Source organism: Drosophila eugracilis, unplaced genomic scaffold (assembly GCF_018153835.1).
Source record: "Drosophila eugracilis isolate 14026-0451.02 unplaced genomic scaffold, ASM1815383v1 contig_2088, whole genome shotgun sequence".
Classification (NCBI taxonomy): domain Eukaryota; kingdom Metazoa; phylum Arthropoda; class Insecta; order Diptera; family Drosophilidae; genus Drosophila; species Drosophila eugracilis.
In genome coordinates, this window is record NW_024572964.1 from 5,163,658 (window position 1) to 5,190,408 (window position 26,751).

Genomic DNA, 26,751 nt, shown 5'->3' on the forward strand with positions numbered 1-26,751 from the left:
CGTTCAGCAGGAAATGCGTTCAATTAATGAATTTTAAATGCGTTCTCATTGTCACTTCCGCACGCAGCAGGCTTCACCTGCATGTCCGTGGCGAACGGTGCGTATGCGTGACGCGTTATTTGCAAGTCAACCACCGAGCCAAGTCAGTGGGGGCGGCAAGCCAAGGCTGATGAAGGATAAAGGACATTGCGGTGCCATTATCTCTGCCATGAGTCATACTGCCATCCCGGATATCAACCTGCAGGCGAAATCGAACAGTGGAAACGTAAAGAACCCGTAACTTAAAGTAGATTTAGCTTTTATAAAGTTTGTAGTCACAGTTTTAGAGTTCCAATAGTCAAGATGAAGAGTCTACTTATGATTAACTCCTATATATTCAAGTTCAATGTGAATTTTAAAGCCGAAAGCCAAATAACTTAACATAATTAAGTTAATTTCTCAGTCTAATGCTTTGTAATGTAGTTTGCAGAGAGCTCTTTGTCATGTGGGTCTCAAGAGCTAATTTTACCTGGAACTGTTCTATAAATACCTTTTACCTTTGCCCCACTGTACTTACAAGTGGGAGGCAGTGCGTGCACAGCCTGTAAAAGCCTGACGCCCACATTAACTACAAGGATAATGTCGCCCGTCGTCCGCCCGCCGGCTGCGGCATGAAAAAATAACAAGAAAATGCCTGGCATCGTTCATTACGATGCCGGGCTCAGGCTCAGCCCTTTTGGCCAGGTGCGTGGATGTGAAAGTGGCAGAGCCAGGCAAGACCTGCAGAAGGATAACACGAAGAGGGGGACACAAGACGAGCGACAAGACAAGGAGGCATCCGAAATGTTTTATTGTTGTAACTGTCGCCCGGCGGCATAATATATAGTCTGGGACATATCCTGAAGCGCGACTCCGCCGCTGACACAAATCACATGCAACCTTTGTGGACCTGTGGACCCCTTCTTGCCGCCTTCTTTGGGGAAAATGAAGTGGAACTTGGGACATTTTTGGTGCTCCCCATCTCTTGTACGTGCCCGTATTCTGGACTTGAGTTCGGGAGACCAAATTACGTAAGCTTAAAGGGGGTTTTCGGTGCTCTATCTAACCGGTAAACCATCGCCTTTGTCTGCGTTTGCCATCTTCCGTTTTAACAAATGTTTTGTTAGCGCGCCGCTCTCAAGTTTTCCGCTTGCAAAAATTATGCGGAAACGGAAGCGACAAAAGGAAAACCACAATTCGAGGACGTCCTGTGTATCCTGGTCTTGAGCGTATGTGTGTGTTCATCTTTGAATGTGAGTTTGAGTGGCACGTGTCCTGCAAATACAGACACACACACACATACTATATATCCACCTGGACCCACTTTGTCATCAGCTTGAATTAGGACTATTCAATTTTCATTATTAAATAATGCCCAGGCATTGATGCGTACGTGTGCCTCGACAAAATTAAATGCACATCGGAATTTATGGGGGCCCGAGCGAAATGACAAATAGTGCGTGGCTGATCCCCACAAGACACAAGGTAAAACTGTAATTAAATTTGTCCAAAATTCAGGATGCACATCCTGTGCTAAGAGAAGGACCCATAAATCTGGGCGCATAAAATCCAGGCCCCACCCAAGCTCACAGCGATAAATCAAAACCAAATTCACATAATTTTTATCGTTTTGCACAATTTTGCATGTGCACACACATACTATATGTTCGATATGGAGTGGGTGTGGTTGGAGTTTGTAGAATGGGGCGTGCTCTGCCTTCGCTTGAATCGGTTTTCAAGTTAAACGTTTCAATAAAGTCGAGCACCTGTCAATAAATCGAAATTGCCTCTCGTATTATTTTTATCGGCTACGTTTCGTTTACATTGCACAAGATGCTTCACTTTCAGTACAGCCAGCGGCCACGCCTCATCGGTATATATATATTTCTATATATCTAAACCACATGTCTGTATGTAGGTCGAAAAAGCGGAAAAGCGACCTTAGCTATCTCTCAGCCGCCTCGTCATCGCCATCATCTTCTTCCAGTTGAGCGGATACGGCGGTTGAGGTCCTCCTTCTGCTGTGGTTTTCAGTCCCTGACTTAGATTTTCCAACTTCTCTTATTTCTTGGATGGCCGAGTTCTCAGTTTAATTCAGTTTTCGGCAATCGAATTGTGGACAGTTTTCATGGCTTTAATTATGGGTTCGCCTTTGAAGTCGCTCTCTTCGGTGATGCTTTAATTTTAATCCACTTGTACTGAAAACCGGCCGGCGAAGTACAATTTTTACGAGCGCCTGTGCCTTATGAAAATTTAATAAGCCGGCAACGAGGAGAGTGCGCATAATGAGAGTGGCAGCTTGGGCCCCGAACCAAAAAAAAAAAAAAAAAAAAAAAAAAAATCGGGACATGCCAGGACAGCCACCGCATCTCATCCGAATCTGACTCCACGGATGAATCAACCACCACCCGCCCACATATGTCATGTAAAAAGATTGTTTAACAAGCAGAGCCAAGGAGGAGAAAGCTTAAAAATGAAATGCGTTTCTCGTTTTCACATGGCTGACATCGGATAGGTGACAGTGGGTCACAAAGTTGGCATTTTAATAAATTTTTAGATCGGTGGTATTAGGGATAAATGAAATCCAATCTTCATAGCTCTTTGAAGATCATTGTTAACCGCTTCTGAAATTGTTAGCCTTTTTAAAAAACCTTAACTTTTTCTTATTACATTCTCAAAACATAGTAATTTTACTTAAGATCCTAGCCTTACTCCCTATTCCTTCTTGCAAGTAATAATTTGACTTAATTTCTTGACTAAAAATTGAAGGAAAATCCTAAAAAACGTAATCACCCATCTCAGCCCACTGTCTTTGTTTCGGCCTTGTGCAAGACGTTGCTCTCGTCGTGCCTCGCCAACAAACAAGCGAAATATTATTTACGAGCTGTCAAATCCCAGTTAACATGCCTTACACAAGGACCAAGGACGACTTGGCCGTGTTGCTGTAGCTGTTTGCTCGATGCGGCCGCATAGTTCGCTAAGAGACAGCTGAAGATGCGCTGCCACAGTTACAGATACACACAGCTATATAGATACAGATTAACAGATACGGTACCTACACATACAGATACAGATACATCTACATCTACAGATACAGATACGCAGTGCGAGATACTCTTATGGCATTGAGAAAAGTGTGCCAGGACGTCTGGTACGTAGTCAAATGTCGGATCCTACGGATCCTTGGAGCGGACTTGAACGGAGCGGCATAATAAAATAAAAAAGCATAAATGAAAGCGAGGCCAGGCCACGAAAATAATTTAAATTTATGTACTTGTGCGTATTTATTTGTGCGTTTGGCTTTTATTTCCTCCGCGACGTCTCCTGATTTGGTTTGTCTCGCTCCCACACTCGTCTCTTGCTCTCTTCCTCTTTTTCTTTCGTTTTATCAAGAGCAACAGCAGAAAGCATTAAATTCAATTTGCTTATGTGAGTATCTGTGTGTCTGCCACTCAGCGTCAGTTACAGCGAACGAAGGAGGGGGAAGTAGGACGAGATGGAGGGGCCGAAGGACCAAGGGCCAAGGGGAGGGACAAGGCCATGCCAATGGCGGCGACCTGTTGTGTTGTTTAAGGAATTACTTAACATGGTAAAAGCATGTGCATGTGTGTGTGTGTGTGCGAGTGCTGCTTATGCATGTATGTGCTTAATAAATATTTCGGCGCGTCCTTTTTTGATTATATCCTGGAACAGCTACAAATGGGTAGCACACATAAGGCAGGCATTTAAGGTTAAAGAGGCACAAAATCAAGATTTTTTATATAAAAAATTAAGGAGACTAAAGTTAAATCAGTAACAAAAACTAAGATCGTTAATCTATATAAACCGGTTAGAAAATAATTTAAAACCATATACGAACTTTATTCAAATTTATCCAAGAACTGAAAAATATTTAAAAACCTTTTTACTAGGCTCAGTTAGGCACTACTTTTTCTTGTCCTTTTCGTCCTTGCCCTTTGCCTCCCTTTCTTTCTTATCATCTTTAGCCTTCTCCTCCTTACCACCGCCCTTAGCTTTCTTATCATCTTTAGCCTTAGCTTCTTTATCATCTTTCTTTTTGTCGCCTTTTTTCTCAGGTTTTGGTTGGTTTTCGGGTCTTCAGAACCAAAATATTAATCTTAAATTTAAATAAATTATATAAAAACTTACAAATCCAGAATCGAAATCGGATCAATATCTATATCGGGAAACTGGAATTTGGGAAACTGGAGCAAATCAACGCCCTCGCCGCCACCATATTGAAGAGCCAAACGCTCAGTGGCTTCTTTTAGTTCCAAATCGAATTCCGGACCAGGATCTACGGGTTTTCCCTTGGGACTCTTCAGCCGATACTCACGCACCTTGTCCAGAAAAGTTTGGTAAATAGGATCCTTGTAGCGCAAGGAGGCGGAGGTGGTTACGCCTCTGCGTAAAACTAGGCTTGGTTTAAGGATACGAGCAAACATTTTTGTGTGGGATTTGATCGCTGATGATTCGATACTGATTCGGTACTATGAAATGAGGTTCTAAGCTAACTTTTCCGAGGGAAATTTATATCTTAAAATATATTATGGCTAAACATTGATTAAGTAGTACTTTAGTACATAAACCTAAAGCGTTTTTCAAATTTTAATTTGAGTATCTGTTCCGTTTATCAAGCCCCCAATTTCGGCTATCACATCTCAAGTGCTTCTTTCGCTCCAGGACGAATTTTTCACGCGCCGTTGCTGCCCATTCTCTTTTATTCCCGAGCGTGTAAGATTTTCTTTCTGTCTGTCTCGCCTTATCTGCGAATGTCTGTGTGTGAGTGGGCTTGACAATGCGTGCGCCATCTCGACAAGTTTTTCTCAAAAAGTGAGACAAGTGGAAATCCGTTAAAGAAATACGTGAAACACATAAAGGCGATGATGTTGCTGCCGTCGAGTTGCTGTTGCTGCTGCTGCTGCTGGTGATGTGCACGGCAGGAACATACATAAATATATGCGCGTGTGTGGACAAAGAAATGTCGTCGGCAGCAAATAAAAATTAATTGAAAAATGTTTATCAAGGACTTTGCAGGGGAAAAATTTAAATGCACAAAAAACGAGACGAGAGACAGAGAGGGAGAGAGAGAGAGCCGGCGGAAAAACTCTGATAATTGATGGCAAGACATGGCTGCGAAAATTATAATTAATATAAATTTCCATCCTCCACCCCGCTGACAATGCAAATAAATGGATCATTGTCGAGTGCGAAATGAGGAATGTGTAGCTTCTAAGCCAGGCTTAATCGGCCATCGCCACATGCGGCTCATTTCAAATGCAGCCAGCACTCACGCAGCGTTTCGCATCCGCCATTCGAATTAAAATATATATATATATATAGTAGATATATATATTTTGTGGAAAACATCCACGCTGAACTAAAAATTATGCAATGCATTAAAAATTTAACAAGCGCTTATCCGCTTAGTGCAACGCCCGCAACACGAGGGGTTTTTTTGGCCCACGACTGCGCCAACGTCACTTTCAATATTTAAATTTTGACATTTTGTGCATTTGACGCGGCTATGAACAAGCTGAGGGCACGAGGGCAGAGTGTCGCGGGGCATGGACAATATTGCATCAATGCAAATTGGGCAGAAATAATATGCAAACATTGGCACAAACAGAATGCCAACCTAATTGGCAGCAATAACAAAGTTGCCCTGCATTAGCGACTGCCATGGAGGGGAGGCTCTTCTCTAATACGTGTTTGGAATTGGCCAAGTTCCCAATGCCAATTCAGGTTTTCATTTTGCTGATACAAGCAATGAGGCTGGGTTTGTGTAATATTACTTATTTAGTTTTTAGTTTTTTAAAATATTTTTTCCTCCTTGAAAATACCTTAAAAACTAAGCTAAAGTTTAATAAAATCTCATCTTTCCTTAACCACTTTCAAATCTCTTAACATTTATATTTAACTTTAGTACTTCTATTAGCATCAACGTTTTCTCTGTGTACTATAAAGTTTCTATTTAACCGTTTTCATTGTTGAAAACAAGAAAATGTGGAACTGTTATTGCCTGCTGCTAGAATATATCAGAGGTTCTTTTTGTCTGTGGCAGGATTCGCATGTATCTCAATCTTCATTCCGACTATAGCTAAGGATTAAGCAGTTGTGCGAGTGCCACGCCCCCGCCATTAAAGTAGTTTCCCCTAACTTGGTTAGAATTAATATTTAGCTCAGCGCAACTTTATTTGCAGATGGCAAATGCTTTAACCTACCTCCCCTTCCCACCACTGAAAACAAAGTGAGCAAAGTATCCTGCGGTTGCCTGCCGCTTCTTGAATGGGTAACTGTATTTGTGTGTGTGGGTGTATCTATATGTGTGTGAGTGTGCGTGTTTTAAAATGCAACAGATGCGCCAAATTAATGCGACCATTAAATTGTATTAGCGTGTGCAAAATGTAAAGCGCATTTGCCAGCAGATTGCTCCAGCCAAGTGCGAGTGTATCTGAATCTGGTAGTCTGGGAATCCGGGATGACAGTGGGAGAGGGGTTTGGGTGTGGGGTAGTGGATTGCAAATGCAACCCACTATCACCGCAGTTTCTGTGCGTTGTATTCGCTGCAAATTTGTGTGTGAATAAACATGAGAGTCGTTGCATTAATGCGCATACAAAAGCCAACGGCGCCGAGTCCTTGCCGGCGTAACAGCCAGCTAACCCAGCGTAGGAACAAGGATTTAAATATCCCAGAGGGCGGGGCTGCGATGGAGGGGATAGAGAGCTGCTCAATGCTAAAATATCACACAGCAGCAGCGGCGTCAAGTTTATGTGGCATGCCACAAAGTACACACAAATACATTTACACACAGACACACACAGCCAACCAGCGAGATACAAAACTGCATTTGCCGCTTTTTGCCCGTGTTTGCGCTTTTCGCTGCACTCTCTCTCATAAGTGCAGCTTCAACGCCAACAATGCGGCAGCAAATAAAAATGATAAATATGTTTTTTAACTAGAGGATAAACAAGGAGGAAAAAATTAAAAATTTAATATCGTTTACACAGGAACTGTAAAAGTATCTGTAAAACAGGGCTATATGAGAAAGCCATACTTTATAGAGGAGAGACATATGCGTGTGGTTATAAAATGTTAAAAAAAAATGTTAAAAAATTATCTGAGGAAAAGATATTTTTACAAAAATATAGAATTACTTTTGGCTTCGAAATTTTACTACTATAATCCCGAACTTCAATGTTCTATGACTCCATTTTTATCTGATTAGTCTTAAGACTTCTCTGATAACCTCCTACAATTTTCTTCAGTGCAACTCAAAGGAAGCCAAACTATCAGAGAAATGGAAGTCCTGTGCCAGTTGCAGATATTTATTCATTAGCCATTTGGCATAATTTGTTGAATGGCTTTGGGCGCTCTCCGATTCGTGTTGCAATATTTGCAGTAACAATGGAGCAGTTCCTATTGGAAGAGGATGGTGTTTGGGTGGTGGTTGCCACTAATAGGCTTCTAATTGGGCAGTCGCCGCCTTTTTGTTTGCGCTTTTATTCTTTTTTTTTTCCTTTTTTGCTATTCTGTTTTGTGTGCTATTATTTTCCGTTTCGGCATTCCAATTAAAATGCATCTGGTGGTGATGTATCTGCACCCCGCCGGTGGCAGTAGCAAGTAATTTTAGCCACATATTGCCAAAGTGCCGCAAATAGAAGCAACCGTGCTGGAGTTGCCCTTAAGCTGCACGCAGAGCTCATTAGAGCGAACCAAGTCTGTGCTTAGTAGGGGTGCAGTTGGGTGGTCTTTGCTGCGGATGGAGTATATGGTATACGGAATACGAGATATGGGGTATTAGATCCATTAACAGTCTGTACCTGTTTGATTATACATTTCGGCCTGCCCGGAGGAAGCTGCAGCTGCAGCTGGCGTTGATTTGGATTTCCGTCTGCCTGATGCGATTAAACAAAACCCACTAATGGGGCTTACTTTAACGATTTCGGTGGCAAAAGAAACAAGCTGGTATTTAATTCATACACAAGGGGAAAATCGAGTTATTGGTAAATAGGAATGCATGGGAAATTCCCTGATTAAATTTTCCTGGAGCCTTAAAGTGTAGATATATTTAATAGAAAATAAGATATTTATCAATCAAGATAATAGAAGATATAATAGAAGATAGTACTGATATTTTGGGCGGAAAATCGGGACAGACCGATTCGTAAAATTTTTCGAAAAATCTCAAAAAATGTACTTTTTGAGTGTGGTACACTGTGCGACGGGGAATTTAAATACGAACTCAACGAGGTATGACATCCCATGCTATGACCATTTTTGGTTTTGTAATGAAGAAAATACTGATAGTTTGAGCGGAACATCAAAATTATGGCTTTTTAGTAAAATTCGCGATATTTTCCCCCAGTGTTATGCTTATAACTTTGTCAAATTAAGAGGCACAACCAAAAGGAAGACTGTTTTATGAAGCTTACGACGAAAACAAACTTTCTGTATCACTAAGATGATGATTATCGAAAGTTAATTTTTTCCCAAATTTTGCATTTTTAATAAGGGGTACCATCATCATTTTTCGAAAAATCGAAAAAATACTTTTTTTCTTCAGATTTAAACGACAGTTGAATATTTTGAAAATAGATAAAAATCCAAGCTCAACGAAGTATGACACTACGTATTTCGATCATTTTTGGCTTTGTAATGAAGAAAATACTGATATTTTGAGACACAAATCGGGACAGACCGATTTTCGCGTTTTTTGAAAATGGTAAAATTTTACGAAAAATCTCAAACAATGTACTTTTTAAGTGTGGTACACAGTTGGACGGGAAATTTATATACGAACTCAACGAGGTATTACATCTATCTATATGACCATTTTTGGTTTTGTAATGAGGATAATACTGATAGTTTGAGCGGAACATCAAAATGATGGTTTTTATTTTAAATTTGCGATATTTTTCCCCAGTGTTATGCTTATAACTTTGTCAAAAGAAGACACAGAACCAAAAGGAAGACTGTTTTATGAAGCTAACGACCTAAACAAACGTTCTGTTTCATTTAGGTGATGATTATCTAAAGTTTATTTTTTCTCAAATTTTGCATTTTTTGTAAGGGGTACGAAAAATTGAAAAAATATTTTTTCTTCAGATTTAAACGACAGTTGAATATTTTGAATATAGATTGAAATACAAGCTCAACGAGATATAGCATTCCACGATATGATCATTTTTGGCTTTGTAATAAAGAAAATACGGTTTTTTGAAGAGGAAAATGGGAAAAACCCAGATTTAAGATTTCTAATCAGGATACATTTTTAAAAAAGAAATTTGTTGAATATTTTCAGATTTGAATGTCAGTTACTTAGTTAACCATATTCAAACATCTAAACTCAAACTTTTTTTCCAAGAATACATTTTTGCCATGGATGGTTTCCGTTTGGGATTGGGCCGTGTTTATGCCCCACGCCTGTTGCGGTCATAATTGTATTAATGAACACATGCCCCGTCCGACCCCCGACAACCTAAGCAGGCGGATTGTATCTCACGGATGCCGAGATACGGCGAACAAAGCAATGCGCATATATTTGCATAGGAATATTAATGCCATAATTATTTGCCACATGGACACAATGCACAAGATGTATGCAATATTTAGCATGTCAGTTAGTGCCTGAGTATGGGTGGGTGGGTGGTATCTATATGTGTGTATCTGTGTGTCCCCTCTGTGGCAACCGTTGTAATTCCAATTGCATTTTGACCATTCAAGCAGTTCGGATGGCTGTGAAATATTTCGGCTTCACTTGCCAACTGATGCATTGTTGCCTGTGTTTTGGGGTTTTGCCTTATGTCGAGGCACACACGTTGCCACGCACTAATGCATTATGTAACTCAATTAATTTCGCCTGGCTATTATTATAAGTAAATATGCCCAGTTCAGGAGAAGAAGTACTAGTATTTTGGCCGCAGTCATGCAAGTCAACCTGTCAATTTATATCAGATCCTTTCACTCTGAAAACAGTTTTCATTATCTCGACCGTTTTGCAACATTTTGCCCGACTACTGACTGGTGAACTTCTGATTATAATTTAATTAATCTGTAATTTCTGCTAATTATTGCGTTGATCAAATATTTACGTACAGTTGATGGAGCTATTGTTTTGCTTCCAAATTGGGCACTTACTTCAAGGGGGATATTAGCAGGTCACCAAAGGGGAAAATACGAATTTCTAATAGGAAAAAGTTTATACAGCATTCTATATCACAAAAACCAGCTATATGAACAATAATTAACGTGATACGTATTCAAGGGTTGGCTTTAAGCAGCGACTTTGTAACCCATTTAGCTGGTATCCCATTAGGCCTATACTTTATGTACATACACACCCCCTCGATCAGCAGCCACTTCTGCGGGATAAATTCCATTGTTCTCGGCTCAAGCGGCTATATTGAACCTTGAACCCGATACCTTTTAGCCACCCCTGAAAAACGTAAAAGACCGAGGATGAGAACTGGGCATCATGCCACGAAATAAACAAGTCCAACATCTCGCATCCACATCAATGGCAATGTGGCAGCGTGGATTCAAAGGGAGCGGATCCAATGTGGTGCATAATGAATGGAATGCATTTGCAGTGGTGGTTAAAGTGTGGGTGGTGGTGGTGGTGCTGCTACTGCTGCTACTGTTGTAATGGTGTGGTGGTGCCTTCGCCATCTGTATGCTATGCACTAAGTGCGGATTAAAGGTGAAATAACGCAGCTCGCCAGCCATTCACAACAACTTCGAGCCAAAAACCGAACAAAAGCCTCCACCACCGAAGGCAAACAGAAGGGGGAAATGCTCGGATACTGCGAACGATCCAGAAGCATAATGCCTTGCATTAGCGTGCAATTTGCTCATTTCCAGTCAGCTAGTTTACGACTGCCATCCCGAGGAGTACTTAACGCTAATCCAACGCACTCTTCCCGGATTCCCCGGCCTGGCATTTGTTTATCAAACAATTCCAATATGCTTGCGGACCTTAATCTTCAATATATCTTCCGCGGGCGGTACAGGGAAAGAAATAGTTCTACGTTTTCGGAGAGCTTTGCAGATAAATAGAGACGAAGTAGGGTATCACTCTGAGAGAACTTTTCATATATCAGAAGTAAAGATAGAAATATATAAAAAATGAAACAAATATTCTATATTTTTGTATAATAAAATAGTAACAAAGGTTAAAAAATTAGAATAGTTAAGCAAGAAATGTAAATATGAGTACAAAACAACAAAAGATTTCCCCAGAATATTTCACAGTGTACTTTTACACCCCCTCCCACCCTCGATATTGTCTTATTGCATAATGGGTGAAGTGTCTGTTTTGTTGAGTTCCGTTTTCCCCTGTTTGTTTAGGATTAGAGCCAAGAGCCCGGGCACAGCGAACCCGAAACCGGCTGGATTTAGCAACTTGCATCTATTGTTCGAGTGACTGCTGGTGGCTGCGCCGGCGGAGGGTCGACCCTTGACCCTGAGCTCTAATTTGAGTTTGACATTTATGTCAATATTTGGTCAGTCATTGTTCGCACTCGCACATACACACATGACTCCGGGGGTTGGCCTCTATTATATTGTTACGCTTGGTGTCCTCATTGTATCTTCCACATTGCCTGCTACTTCCACGAACCCCTGTGCCACTTTTTGCGGTTGGCCATATGCGGGTGCAGGAACTCGGGTCCACTAATATAAATTTATTGCACACACTAAAATTCAATTAAATAAATTATGAGATTTACTCAAAGCGGGGCACTGGGCATTTCTTATGACTTCTTTTTTGCCACGAAAGTCGCTTCTGTCCCCGGGTAATTACCATTTGCTGGGAGGGGTAAGGGGGCGCATGGAGATAATCAGCGCGTTCAGGTGAGCGAGAGCTACGGTATCGGGGGCAAAGGATTTCTATTAAAAGCCGCAACAAAGTAGCGCAAAGTAAGACAAAGTAGACACTTCCCCTACTGCGAAAAACCAGGGGCGGGCAGTAAAAGCGCAACATGTTGCCTCAAGTAGCACGGAGGCACAAACACAGCTATATAACACCGCCGGATACAAGGATACAAATGGCCGGGGCCAAGAAGCAGAGCCCAGACTTTGCCTACTTTGTCTGCCGGTGGCTCATCTACATGAAAGCGAGCCACCCACCACCACCCACCACCACCACCTCACCCTGTAAATTATGGAGCCGTGCACGTCTGGTCATTAAGCCAAATAAAACCGGCGCAAGATTTATACACGCGCCAAGAAAGGTTCCTTACTGGAGGGAGGTGTTGCATGCACCGAAAGAAATGCCTTTCGAATATGATATTCAACTTTCAAAATGGTTTTAAGGAATATATACCATCAAAATCGAAGTTTCGTTCTGTGTACCAACAGGAAATAACAGGCAACAGAAGGCTTCCTTTTAAATGGACTCGGACTAGTCTCGATTTTGGGTGCGGTTGCGTTAACTTTTTGATATAAATTTCCAGCTGCTTGTGCGGCACTTAATTTTCCAGCCCCAAACCACCTAACTCCCAACTTTGACTCTATCTGGAGTCCTAGGTACCACAACCATTACTGCCAGTTCCCATCTCTATTCAGTGTCTGACTCCTGGACACGTGCAGCTTTTTGCCACCTGCCTCCATTTGGCGTTGCAGCATTTGGCATTCGAGCTTGCCGCGCAACAGTTAATCTTAGTTACGTTTAGTCGGCTGGAAATAAACTCACATTTGGACCATGTCTAGGCCAAAGGACATCTATTCAGCCTAGCCTAGCAGACAGACGCGTTTAATAAGATCACGTAATTTATTTAATTTGAAACGCTTCTCGTATGGGGATATAAGTGGATCAATACATGCGATATTAATGGGGTTATAGGATGGGATTAGACGGAAAGGCTCTATTGGGGGAGTTGGCTTTGATATAGGTATTAAAGGATGGATTTCTGAAAGGATATTCTTTAATTTGAATACACTTAGTGAATACCAATACTGAAAATAATTATAGTTTGCCAAATAAGATATAATCCAATAACAAAAACTACTGACTTCTTAATGGACTTTAAAGTTTTCATTGCCTCCTTTGACTCTTAAAGAGCTACAAAGTTGCCTGACTAAGCCTTGCACTTCTTAATCCAAATTCAATTATCGTAGAAAATCTTAAAACAATTACTTTCTCTTTAGCAATTTGTGTCACTAAACCAGTTCGAGTTGTGCTCTTTAATGCACTTTAGCCAGCTGAAGACAGCGCTTGGCCATCCGCAGCACTTTAGAGTTTAATAAACTTTATCAAATGCACTCGAAATCAAGTTGCACTCGGCACGATACAGCTGCGAGCGCTACCGATCTTCATTTCGATAACTTTTCTGCGGCAAGGACGAGGAATGAGATGAGGCAGGGAGTTAAGCACACATTTTGGTCTGGCAAGTCAACAAAGTGGCGCCGAAACTTTATCTAACACTTTGCAGCTTGGCCAGATACAGAACAGCCTGCCGCAGGAAAATCAAGCGGAAGGGAAGGGGAAAAGGGGAGTATATTTCTCTCGGTGCCTTTTCCAGGGGGGAAAATCTCAAGTTTCAAGTGCAGCCGGAATGCGTCACGCACTGGTGGCACAAACGAAACCGAGCACTTGGCCCATTGTTTTAGGATGGTGCGGGGTTAGTTTGAAATTGGTAGGGCGGGGGGTATGAAGGTGGCATGGCAAAAACTTTCAGCACACTTGGTGCAGTCATAAAAAGACTTCTCTAACGGCAACAAAATCCGTATCAAAGGCTGGCATAAACCAAGCCGAGCAACAACTGCAAATGGCTAAAGCCCAAAACTAACTGCTAAATGGTTTGCTGCGGACTTTTTACCCAAATGCGCTCTAAAAATTGCCGCACTCCGTTCGGGGCACGCAACTTGGCTCGTAAAGTCCCAGTCATTGCCATTTTATTTAGCAGCAGGACCTTTAAGACTTCGACAAGATGTTTTTAAACTATTTGATACTAAAATAACACTTCCGTCAGAACACGGGAAATCATTTTTTTGAGGGATATAAAATGGAAGAACGTTTTAAGAAAATGAAATTTAATCTGGAATGTATTTTAAATTATTTTTGAAATATTTTAAGAATATTTATCAAGTACTAAGACATCTTTTTCCTTCTGTTCTTAGCAGCCTTTATAAGTTTTCCTTCAAAAGTTTATTTCCAAGGTGTCTGAACTATCCCCAACCCAGTTTTCCACTTTCCATTGTTCGCCAGCATTGTTTGTCTTTTGTTTCATTTGCTTTTAATTTTGCGAGTGTTTTGCTTTCTGTGCAGCTGGAGTCTGCTTAGCATCCTTTTTTTCGGCTCCGCGTCGAGTTGCAATTTCCAATTTGCAATTTGCCCGAGGGCGCCATAATTATTTTGTTGCAATTAAAAGTCTTGACACTGCCAAAGGAAAATTTGCCCAATTTATGCCCCAGCTTTTAAGGTTTGTTTGCCAAGACGAAAGGGCTGACTGCAAAAAGAACAATTACATTTGCCCAAGCAATTGCAGTGCTAACTTCTGCCACCCATTCCGTTTGTAATTATTTGCCAAACCCAGACACTCAGATGAATGATTACCCCGAAACCCACTCCTCTTTCTCGCTCTGTGTATTTTTAAGGTGGGTCAATGGAGCAAATCAGAAATCCGGAATCACACAAATCAAATATCAAACGATCCGCCATAAATGTTTGATGGCTATAAAATTTCAATTTGCCCTATTAATTCAGCACAATACACAATGCCAAAATATAATATTTCACAGTCATCCGCCGCCGTCCCGAATATATCTATATCTAAGCCATGGCGAACATTTTACATAGAACGAAATTAATTTTAAATTATGCATGACCTGCTAGCGAAGCGAAACGGAGCGGAGCTCAAACCGCCGGGGATTTCGAAAATTTCCACCTGCCAACATTAACCCAGAAAGAGTGGAGGGTGTCCATGTCTTGCGAGCAACCGCCCCCGCCCACTATATAATTTAAACCCAGTTCCAAAGAACTTTAAGAGGACGCAGGAAGTGCAGCATCAACGAGAGACAGAGGCAGAGAGACAGAGAGAGAGAAAGAATGGGATGGGCAATGGGTTTCTCTTTACGAGTGGCGAGTTTTTGCATTTATTGAGTAATAAAATCGTAAATTTTCCACGCCGTGTTGCAAGTGAAATGCCCCGGACCCCTCACCTCGACCTGCCAAACCCTCAGGCAACCTGCAATTGCTGGACATTCAACAAGCGCAACGCGCAGCGTACTACCTCAAACGGATGTACTGAGAGAAATTATTACGAATTAATTAATATATTTATTTTTATGATGTTTTTGAAACACAATTTTTATATTTTTCAGGTGATATTGTTTAAAAAATATAAAAAAAGAACCTCTAAATAGTCGTTAATAATCTTTTCTCTTTGTGTAGAGGAAAAACCAGGCCGCAGGTACGTTATAGGACAGGACTCTGGCCGACGCTCGCTTGCCTCCTAACGAGCCGTGGCCAGGCGCGCCCAACCACCATTCACCCATTTACCCACTCACCAAACCCAATGTGCCACCCACCCACTCAACCACCCCCTGAACCACCATCCCCTCAATCACCCAGGCCTGTCTGCTGCTGCCGCTGCTGATGCGGCGCGATTCCTTTGTGTGCCATTGTCGAAAATTGAATTTCAAATTATTTTCACAGCTCTCTGGGCTAGTGGTGCTCCACTTCCACAACCACTTCGACATCCACCTCCATTTCCACTCCCATCTCTCCTCTCCTCCGGCTGACTGACATTGAGCCGCGGCTGTCTCACTGGTGTGGTCTCTGTATAATCGCAGCTTTATTAATTTTTTATCGCCTACTTGTGCGGCGATTTTTTGAATTTTTATTGGAAATTAAAAATGCTAATGTCTTCAGCGGCGAACTGCTCTCTGGGCCTTGCGGCTTTCTTGGGGCCCCCCAAATGCTTTTCTAATTCGTGGCCAAGAGTATTGCCGAATGACCTGTCAGAGTTTATTAAGCGCTTTGATCTTGGCCAGGCCCACCAAGGGAGTCCTCTGGAGTCGACTCGACCAAGACGTTAATGATGTGGCAAATTATTATGGCAGCTGACAATTGACTGGACCTCCCAGTCACATTTCCACCGAAAGTTAAGTTGGCCAAAATGCATTCAGCTTGAATGACCATTGATTTGAGCCTTGGGTTTCACTCTTGATTGGCTTTGGCTTTGACTTTCCTCCATCCTAAACTGCATTTATTGAAAACTTTTCACTCGGCGACTAGAGGGATGGAGTTTGGTTCGATGATGGCGTGTGGGCGGCCCAATTGTCGGGCAAATAAATTTCAGGCCACATGTCTGGGTCGTAACATTTAGCTTAGATGCCAAACAATTTGCCAAATTGGCCCTGGCATTATTTTTTCTGGCTAAAGGCTTTTAAATTAATAAGGCGGTGAGGGCGTTTTGGGACCAGAAAAAGTTTGACAGGCCAAAGCCCAAATACACTCACCAGCAATTGGTTTTGTTTAAAAAAGGTCTGGGGGCTTACTGTGCGGTTTGCCTTGTTTTAAAACAAAGTCGCTTTATGTAGAAATTAAAATTAAATTTGAATTTAATGTCCAAACAGTTTCTAACACATTTCTGCTGGAAAGTGCTTTATGAATTATTGTTCTTATCCATTAAAAATAATTATTATAATCTAAAAATAAGAGTTCGTAAACTTCTGTGTATTTTTCCTTAACCTTACGTGCATTTTCGATTCGCGTGCCAGCTTGGGGTTTATAATTTCTTAACAAAGGTGCATATGATTTGCTTAGCTGCTAAATGCTGCCAGTCACGTGCCACAGGGCTGGGAAAAAACCCCCTTAAAGAAAACCCCCCAAAACATAAAGCTGACAGAAGTCGAGACTAGGCGAAAGTCAAATGTCATGTTTATGTCATGTTACCATTTCGTTGGCTCCTTTTTTCTCCACTCTTTTCTCCGTTTCTACGCTTTATTTCACTTTCGTATTGTTTGTCTGCTCAGAGCGCGCGTTTTTGCGGCACATTTCATTTTATTTGTTTGGAAATATTTCACTTACTCTGACATCCGCCAGCGACGCTGATAAACTTGGGCCAAGACGAAGGCGGTATGGGTGGGATGGGTGGTACAAGACGAGCCGACGCCAGTCACGCAGTTACCACCCAAATCAGCCAGCCCATCTCAACTCTCGGCAGGAACGGGATCAGCATTCCAACTGCCATCCCATCCCACACATCCTTTTATGACATTTACCTTTATGACAGGTGCGCTTGTGTGTGTGTGCGTGCGTTTTTCTTCTCGCCCAACTAAAATATTAATTTCCCCCTTTCGCGACTCTTATTTTTTATGGCCTCACACGCTTGATTTATGGTCCATCTCGCAGTTCGCAAGAAATGTGCAACAGGAGGCCAAACGCCAAAGGGTTGGTTCAACCCCGCCGAGAATTCAATTTAGCATATGGCCAAAAAGTTTGCGTCTTTAATCAACATCGAAACTGAAGCTACCAGCTCCAGCAGCCCCCCAAAAAAAAATAAAGGAAAAATTAAAAGATTAAACTAAACGCCTGGCTGCGCATTTTCAGCCATAGATAAGTAGCAGGAGCAGGAACGCGAGCTGCGCAGTAAAAGGAATTAATTCAGTTAAAAGTTTCACATTAAAAGCAAAAAAAAAGGAGAGGAAAGTAGAGAGGAGAAAGGGGAGAAAAGCGTTTTAAAGGAAGAGCAGCCATCGGATGAGGATGGGAGGAAAAACTGGCAGAACAATAAAAATGAAAAATAAAAAATGAAAAGGAAGAGTAGCAAAAGTTGAAAAACAAAAGTTTTTAAATATGCTCGTCTGCTGGTTGGCTTTGCCTTTAACTCCTTTGGCCGCTTTGTTTTTCCAGCTTCTCAGCTAACTCCTTCTATTTTTTTGTGATTTTTTTTTTTGGTGGTGGGGGGAGGGGGGAGGTATAGCAGGCGGTGGCGACTGCAGCAAAACAAATTGCAAATTAAGAACTAATTGGCTTACACAACCTAAAGCAGCCATTAAAAGGGCTGATGGCAAAGGTAGCGCGCATTCACTTTAAACTTCTTGGCCAAAGTTTTCCCGCTCAGCTCACAGATCACAAGTTAAAAGCGGACAAAGCGGAGAGTGCAGGGAAAGGCGGGGAAAAGCGAAAAGAAAATCAAATAAGTTGGCGTGAAGCGCACCGAAAACACAAGCAAGGAGTGTCCAGCTGCCAGACCTGTTGTTCTACATAATTAAAAGTGAAACAGTAGCATCCTTGATGCCTGAACTCCAGAACTCCTGAACTCTTAAACTCCGCAGGAAATGAAAGAAAACTCAAGGAAGTAAAAATAAAATGAAAAAATTAGGGGAGTTGACAGTCCCTTTTCGGGTATCCCTTTTCAATTATTTAGATAATTATTTGCACACTTACAGGCTGCCAGTTCGGGTGAAATTGTAACCCCACCCCCACCCTTTTTACCTGCCAGAATCAATTATCACCTGGAGATTACATTACGCATTCGCCACGTGGGCCCAATGCACTCCAAGTTTTTGCCCAGTTCGTGCATTTTCACTTAATTTATGCAATTAATTTACACTCTGCCATGTCAAATGCAACTCCCTTTCCTCTACTTCAATGCCTATTAAGCCCGGCAAATGAATGGCAAGGGTTGAAAAAGGCGACCAACTTGCACTGACAATCTCTGTCACTGGATTGTGTGTCCTGCGTGTCCTTCGTGTGTCCACTGTGTCCTGCAATCAATGCAAACAGCAGCGTAATCGCATTGACCAATATTAACTGGGACAATATTGCTGCTGACAGTAACAGCAACTACAGCAGCAGCAGCAGCAACAGAAGCCACATCAACAATAATAAGAATAATGCGATGGCATAAATAAACATCATGAAGCACTCTTAAAGATGAATGGCCTCCGAAACAGAAGCTTAAAGTGCATGTAAATTTACAGAAACTTAAAGAAACCAAGATCAAGTTTTAAAGGAAAATTAAGACCAATACCAAATCTAGTTTGTAAATGGTTAACTACTAACTCATACGATTTGTTTTAGAAAGTTATTTTTACGTGTTTTAGTATTGTGTAAATTGTTAAATTTTAATATAAGGACAGCCAAAAACCTTAGAGGATAAACCACTCCCAGAACAGCATTATAAGCTGCTGCTCAGAGAATTTTGTAGAGTGGCCAAAAAAAAGTGGCCCGGGTTCATTGGGCCCCAAAAGCCCGGCCAGAACCTAAGCAGCCGAAACGAAACGCATTAAAAGTGCAACAGTTTCGAGTAAAGTTATTCCTGTTTGACCGCTGGCTATTCGCCGAAAAACGGGTGAACATACAAAAAAATAAGCTATATATACTCGTATATATATGAAAATCAGAGCTTTTTGCAGTAGCACTCGCTCGCTGGGCAGCTGGAAAGTAATCACAGCAATGGGTTTTCTGCTATTTCCATTTGCCGACTGTTGGAGTTTTTGAGCTGGACTCCTTGTTTTTGGGCTGCTTTCGGGCAGTTTTTAAAAATTAACACATAACAACACAGAGGCGAGCAATCACAGCACTGGCTGGAAGCACTTCCGCTCCGAGATCTGCTGCCAAACATTTGAAAACTTTTTACATTTACATCAAGCGTTTGCTGTTAGAGCGTTTTATTAAATTATTACGCGAATACACACTCTCACACACGCGCAGAAGCAGGAGCAGAAGCAGCAGTGTTGGGGGAAAATTCATAGACTGAAAGTTGAGGCTTTATGAGCTGCTGCTGCGCTCCTAGTTTGGCCTGTTGGGTCGCATAAATTTCCGTTTCCGGAGACTGCAAATGAGCCACAAGCGGCCACAGTCGCCCAGTTTGGGGTCAGTCGGAGCACTTTAGGCCACAACTAAATTTGTGGCCCTTTCGCGGCACGCATTATAATGGCAAAGGCACTGAAAACAAATTACATTAAATGGGGGTCATATATGGGGAGAAATGGTTTAATAACTAAATTAAAAAATAGTTAAATTATATGAGAAATATAATTAAAATTAAAGTTGGAAAATATATATATAGTCCATAATAATTCTCTTACAACTTAAAATTTCATCTTAAAACTCCTTCTCAAATATATAAAAAACCAATTTAATTTCATTCTCCATTTAAAATAATCTCAAAACTCAATAGTTAAATCAACAATCTTATTTTTCGGTGCACTTAGTAAGCCAAACAGTAGCTGCAAAAGGCTGGCCAACAGCAGGAGGCCATCCAGGACATCAGTCAAGCCGCCGAGCTTAATTAATTATGTCGTCTTTCAGTTTAAAGGCGTTTAAGATGCCCAAAGCGAGACGGTGCGAGAGGAAGAAGCGGCGAAGGGGAAAAGGGAAAGCGGAAAAACTGGGGAAGGGATTGAAAAATGCGGCTGCCGCATGCCGACAATGAAAAACGCGACCACAGCAGCAAACAGCACAATGCAGCTGACTAACTGCCGCCAAGTGACCCAAATTATTCACGATGAGGACGATGATGAGAAGGACGTCCCGGCCAGCAGATGGGATGAGTGGAGTGGACTGGACTGAACTGAACTGGACTGGACTGGACTGGGAGACCACTTCAGGGCCGTCAGCATTGCATGAATTATTTTATTCTTTTCCCCCTTTTTTGCAACTTTTACTCCTGCGCACTTTTGTGACAGCGGCCGTCAAAAGGGCGCGCCACATTGTGACGAAAAGTGTTAAGCACCCGCGTTACCAATATCCTTTTCGTCAGATTTTTAACTATATTAAGGTTATTTCTTTACATTTTTTACTTAAGGAACTATTAGACATATAAAATATATAAAAATTAGCAACATTACAAAATATAATATTAATATTGTAATGCATTTCCCTTGTCAAGAAAATTCAAGAAAAACGATTCTTTTGTTAATCAGCAATTTGGTGGGGCAATCTTTTCCGAATCAGTTTGCGTGGTTCACACGACCACCATGGAAATCGTTTAGCATTAATAAAACGCAAATAAAAACTCAGTCAAAGCGCGAGGCTGAATCTGTAAATGGGGGACAAAGCGGCGTATACTTGATACGGGCTTAGCTGCTGTTAGTGTAGGTGTGTATGTGTGTGTGTGGGTGTGCGCCACTGTATGTATTTGTGTGGGAAAGCGGCACGCAAAGCATTTTTGATTAGGCGACGCTCTGAAGCGCGCTACGTTTTTTGACTTTGGCACACGGCGTATACGCAACGTGAACTTTTGCCCCTGCCAGCTTGGCTTATTTAAGCGCTGCCATCAATCCTTTGACTAACCTTAGCTTCCTCTCGTTCTCCCTTTCTCTCTAAGCCCCCCCTTCCCACTGCCTCTTTCTTTTGCGCGCTCTTTGACATTTTAAAAGCATTTTTATGTTGGAGCTGTGTATGTGTAAGTGACTTTTTGCGGTATGAAAATGTGTGTTTGTGTGCCTGTGTTTAAGTGTGAATAGCCTGCATTGCTCTCACAAAAGTTTTTCGCATAGTTTTTGCAGCTTTTCCTTTTCTTTTTTACATATTTTACGTTTTATTTTTCAGCTGTTGCAGAAAATGATTTGCCCTCCCTATTCCCTTTTCCCTTTTCCGACCCATCTCAGTGTATTTATTTTGCCTTTTTTAATTATTTGCAGTTATTTAAACCATTTAATAGCCATTATTTTGCTGTTAATTATGAGGCATAGAAGCGAAGGTGGCTGCGATTCCCCAAAGCCGTTTATTAACAACTAATTGCGATTGGCAAATGCGTGGAAAAAGTTTGTCATTCCTGGTCAGCGTTTTTTGTGTTTTCTTCTTCTGTTTTCCAGTTGCCTGTTTATATTTTTTTTTTTCGTTTAGAGTTGTTATTTAATTTAATGAAAATTGATGGTAATTGTTTGTTAAATTAATTGAATATTGTTCATTTGTGCGGTTTACGCATAGAAATTACCAGCGGGCAAGCCTATCGAATGCTGCAACAATGATAACATCAGCTGCAATTATGGTCTATATTAACAACTCAGCAGTAAATGCGGTTGCAGGGGGAATCAAGGATTATTAGTTATCCAATTGTGGCTTCACATCTGATTTCTAATAAACTAATATCTTCCAATCAGGCAGTTTTCATGTCTTTAATCATAGTTATAGAAAATTGATTGGTTTTAATTTACCTTAAAGCAGATACCGATAAGATCCTTCAATGTGTATCTGCCATCTGCTCATTCATCGGAGTGTAAACATCTTTCATGGATCCACTTTTGCCAAGTTTCTTCTGGCAGTTGCCATCGTACTGCTCCAGTTTTTCCTTCACCTTCACCCTCTATCTCTCTCACCTCATCAGTTCGCACAGATTCCATTTCGTTTGCATTTCCACCCCCACTCCCCTTCCCTACCCCTAGTGCCACGCCCATACGCCCAGTGCTCACCTGGCAGGTGGAAAAGCGCATGCCATTTATTAAGAGGCAACTATCAGTTTCGCCCTGCAACGGCGACCGTGTAAAATACTTTTCGAAACTTTTCCTAAGCCAACGAAACAGGCGAATGGTGGGTTGTTGGGAAAAACGAGGAGCGGTGGTTTTGTGAAAAGTGGGCGGGGTCACCCAGTGAGGGTCAGTTGCCGTCTTACGCTCAACTTTCGCTTGCATGCACTTTGCTCACTTTCCACTTTTCGCTCCGCCGTTTGACGGTCAAAAGTCAACTCGAAGTCGAGTTCACTTCAAGTTGAATTTGTTTGCAGGGGCAAGTGGGGCCAAATGGGCAAGGGGATCGGATCGGCTGGCAAAGGAGGTTACGAGGCAGCTGCTATACTATATATTCTCTCTCTTTATATGTATATATATAGCTCGAGTGATTCATTACTTTGATTCTTTGACTTCTATTCACTTAGTTGTCCTAGTTGCGTGCCATTTGGTGTGCTTTCATTTTCAGCGACCACCAGCTCTCTCTCTCTGTTCTTATTTTTTCATTTCTTCATCTTTCCCCTCTATTCAAGTTTTAAAACTGGCTCAGACAAATAATGACTCAATCTCTTGCTATTTTTATGCTCGTTTCATACTTGCCAAAAATTTTCACCAGAACAATTGCTGCCTTCACGCACAACAGCAGAAATCTGCAAAAATATGTTTTAATATAAGTTCCCAACTACCGCCGCTCTTCCCTTGGTTAAAAAGGAATGCCAGGCGAAAAGTTTTCGGGCCAACTCTAATAATATTAAGCGTATAGCATAAATATTTAAATTTCATTGTCACTCGCACTCGGGTGTCCCGCATTTTTATGCAAATACTCGGCAGCCAAATTTATTCGCCTTTGTCACGCCAAAAGCCGTAGCCAAAGCCAAAGCCAAAGATACACATGAGTCTGAGGGTCCTGAGTTGGCAACATGCGGTGGCCCACGGCAAGACATGGCCATCAACTCTGGCCAGTCGGAAATATTACCAGTTGTAATAATATTTGATACCCTAAAACGATACGGGGCCTATCTGGTGGAGGAATCTACACCGAAAAATAGTTGCTATGTTAAAATATAAATATTTTTATACCATATTTTCAAAAGCTATTCAAAATACTTAGTCATTGCCTGTAAGTAGATTATAATTTCCAAGAATTTAACTTAATAAGAACTTAAACTGTTTTCTACCACAGATCCATTTATCTTTCAATCTTTTTGTTTTACCATTTTCTTTTAGGTGTAATGGCAAATCAAAAGGGTATTCAACCCAGGACTTGGCTTTATTGCCTTGATTTTGACTCTCGGTGGCATAAAACAAAGGACTTCTGGTCGGCAGTCGGGGTCTTGTGGAGTCGAGTTGAGCGGTCGATGGGTGCCAGCCAAATGAAAACATCAAATGGCTTGTTTGCCTTTGCCAGGTGGGTCGCAATCGCTGTCGTCTGGCTGATAACTTGGCAACTTCAACTGTTCAACTGCTCAAATTATGCCGCCAGACGCGGGCCGAGGACGACGACCGCCAAATGACGGGCGGGACAAACAAAGTCCTAACAGACACAGACACAAACAAGGACAATTGCCGAACGTGAGAGTCGCGACATGCCAAAATCGAAAGTAGGCAACATCAACATCAATAGTGGGCGAAAAATCCTCCTTCTTATCCACAACCAAGCCCAGAACTCACTCTCACACCCACACCCACACCCACTTTTCCACAGACCAAATGGCGGCAAAAAGAAATGAACTGAAATAAATTGTACGTTTCCTGAGCAATTTCCATGGCCTGGCCTGCATGATTCTCTTGCCATTCGTTCTGCTGTCCTGCTTGCTTGCTTTTTTTTTTAGCCATGGCTGTTGCTGGCAGGGCATTAAATAAAACGTCAGCTCCAACAATGCTAAAAGTGCCAGCAATCAAATAAATTCAAACGTGACCAAAAATATCCACATATTCGTATTATCCACTTTGCCTCGTCTGTGGACTGTGAACTGTGCGGTTGCATTGTGCAGATTTGCGTCGCGCCATAAATTTCTGAGAATGTCCACATTGACCAGCTTAGTCCAACATCATCAACAACAATCGGGCAGCGTCTAGACCGGCCAACAATAATTCCACAGAATAGGTAATCATAATGGAGATATTGCTGCCAAAAACTGTAATACTGAATCACAGCTGGAATCGTTGGCTAAAGTGTGGCCACAAAAGTAAGTAAGAGTTAGATCTGAGGTAATTCGATGAGTAATAATAATTTTTACAGAGAAAAAAACTTCTAACTTTATAAATAAATATAAATGATTGGAAATATTAAGGACTTGACCTTAAACATGAAAAATAACCCCCAATTTTATCCAAGAGAATATCTTGTTTTCCCTTTTTAAGTTTTCAAACAAACTAAAGTATTAAAATGTATATTAAAAAATATTTAACACCCCGCAGAACACCCATTTTTTTGGTAATATTCGCATTTGCTTTCACTTTACCAGATAATCCCTCCAGTGACAACCATAAAAAGCCTTCATCAAGTTGAGCACCTACAGATTAAATTCCGCCTTTCTTTTTTGCCCTTCGAACGTTTTATTATTTAAATCTGAAAATGTAATTAACCATCAATATGCGATTGACAAAATTTATTTGAATTTTTTGCTCTCCACTAGTGGACTCTATGGGAATTTTTTCTACAGTCGCCTGATATGGGAATATGTTTTAACCGGGTCGAGAACAAAGCGATTGACATTAAATAAAGAACGACGCGGCCAGTGGCAAAAACAAGTAAAGCGTTGCACCATGACACTTTTAATACGTATACTATATATATATCTATATATATATAAATATATTTATATGCATAGGCAAATGGCTTTATTAACAACACAGCCAACAGATATTGATATTGTCTCTCTGGCAAGGCACAAAAATATGCAACCGAATCTGGCCGAAGGTAAAGTGCAAACACGGCGGCTACGTGACATGCAGCTGAATTCGTGCATTTTAATTGAATAAAATAATATTTGCCCAGCTAATGGCTTCATTGCCACCGTCTAAAGCAACAGCTCCAGACAATTACCGCTTTTTAGTGTAAAATACTTCAAATCCGACTCATTCGTGCCGCTATTCACTCGACACGGCTTTATCCGTTGCAATAACAACAGCAGCAGTCGGTCCGAGATCCGGATGCAACCGCAGAGTCCCTGCAGGGGGGAGCGAAAACCGTTGACCAAAAACCAAAAACCAAAACCGGACCGAGGTCCTTTCCCCCGCTGACTAGTCTCTCTCTCACTGATAAAACGGATTAAGCGCTGAAAGCAAGGATTTAATCTATATAAATGTCGTTCCACTGCCACACGAAGACAAGACTTGAGTTGCACACAAAAGCCTTGGGATCCGAAAAGGATGCACAGTTGGAAATTAGTATTAGAAATTTTATATTTTCTTAAAAAGAACTGTACTTTATTTTAAGATTAGATCAGTCTAGTTTTCCCAGAAACTAAGCTTTATCTTTAAGGACTATTTATATGAATATGAATGAAAAATGTTTCCTGTTTTTCATGATACTACTCAGTTTTCCTCTGTGTATTCATTAGTATGCCAGGGAATGTAATTTGGGGTAGAGTGTAGTGTACTTGTGGGCGGCAGGTGGCTCGACTCTCAGCAAATTATATTCTGTTTCTCTGATAAAAATCATTTAATGACAAGACGCGCCCGTCTACACAATTAAGCCATTTAATTTAAATGAGATTAATCATAATTACAAGACACGAACCGAAGTGGATGGGAAGTTGGTCTCTGGGTGGTTCTGCTATTAAGTGGCTTTGGCTATAGGGTCTTGGCTTTTTATGGCAGTTTGCCTTGGCTGTGGTCAGAGAGCCCTGAGTGACTGACTATGAGAAGACTAGGAGGCCAGGACTATGATGATGTTGATGACACTGATTGACAGCAGCTGGCGCTGTGGTTTTCACCATGTGTAAGCCTCTGTGGCCGGCATGAGCCCACCTTTGGCCCGGTTTATTTGCCTCGAGTGCACCAAGGGGTTAATTTAAACACAAGCCGCAGCAAATTAACCTAATGCCAGTCGCGGCACTTGGCATTTGCATTAAAATAAGACCAGCCACCGACTACCATCAAGTGGCAGCCAAGTGAGTGGCATGCCCTGTAATGAGCTGTATGCCCCTTTCATCGGGAGTATGTATGTGTATGTGTGTGTGTGTGGGTGTATGTGGAGAAAAAAAAACGACCAACTACCAATTGAATCCTTAGCCACATGGCCTGTGGCATAAGAGCTGCCTGCTCGACTCCTTGGTTTCTGGTTCTGGTTCTGTTGCTGTTCCTGACTCCTGGCTGCAATG

The 26,751-nt window shown here is 41.5% G+C and overlaps 2 protein-coding genes across 3 annotated transcripts in view; both read right to left on the bottom strand.

Annotated features, from left to right (window-relative positions):
* LOC108107756 (connectin) overlaps positions 1-26,751 on the bottom strand; it is a 132,344-nt gene that overhangs the window by 72,802 nt on the left and 32,791 nt on the right. The window lies entirely within an intron of this gene.
* LOC108107758 (ATP synthase-coupling factor 6, mitochondrial) lies at positions 3,856-4,493 on the bottom strand. Its single transcript, XM_017215431.1, has 2 exons — positions 4,168-4,493; positions 3,856-4,114 (listed from the first exon to the last, which is right to left on the bottom strand). The coding sequence occupies exons 1-2, from the start codon at positions 4,461-4,463 to the stop codon at positions 3,943-3,945; spliced, it is 468 nt and encodes a 155-aa protein (XP_017070920.1). The 5' UTR covers positions 4,464-4,493; the 3' UTR covers positions 3,856-3,942.

Bases quoted from the DNA above. Each gene is read 5' to 3' on its own strand.
- LOC108107758 (XM_017215431.1), bottom strand. From the start codon at position 4,463: ATGTTTGCTCGTATCCTTAAACCAAGCCTAGTTTTACGCAGAGGCGTA. The intron at 4,115-4,167 runs GTAAGTTTTTAT...TTGGTTCTGAAG, and splicing joins CCGATTTCGATTCTGGATTT to ACCCGAAAACCAACCAAAAC.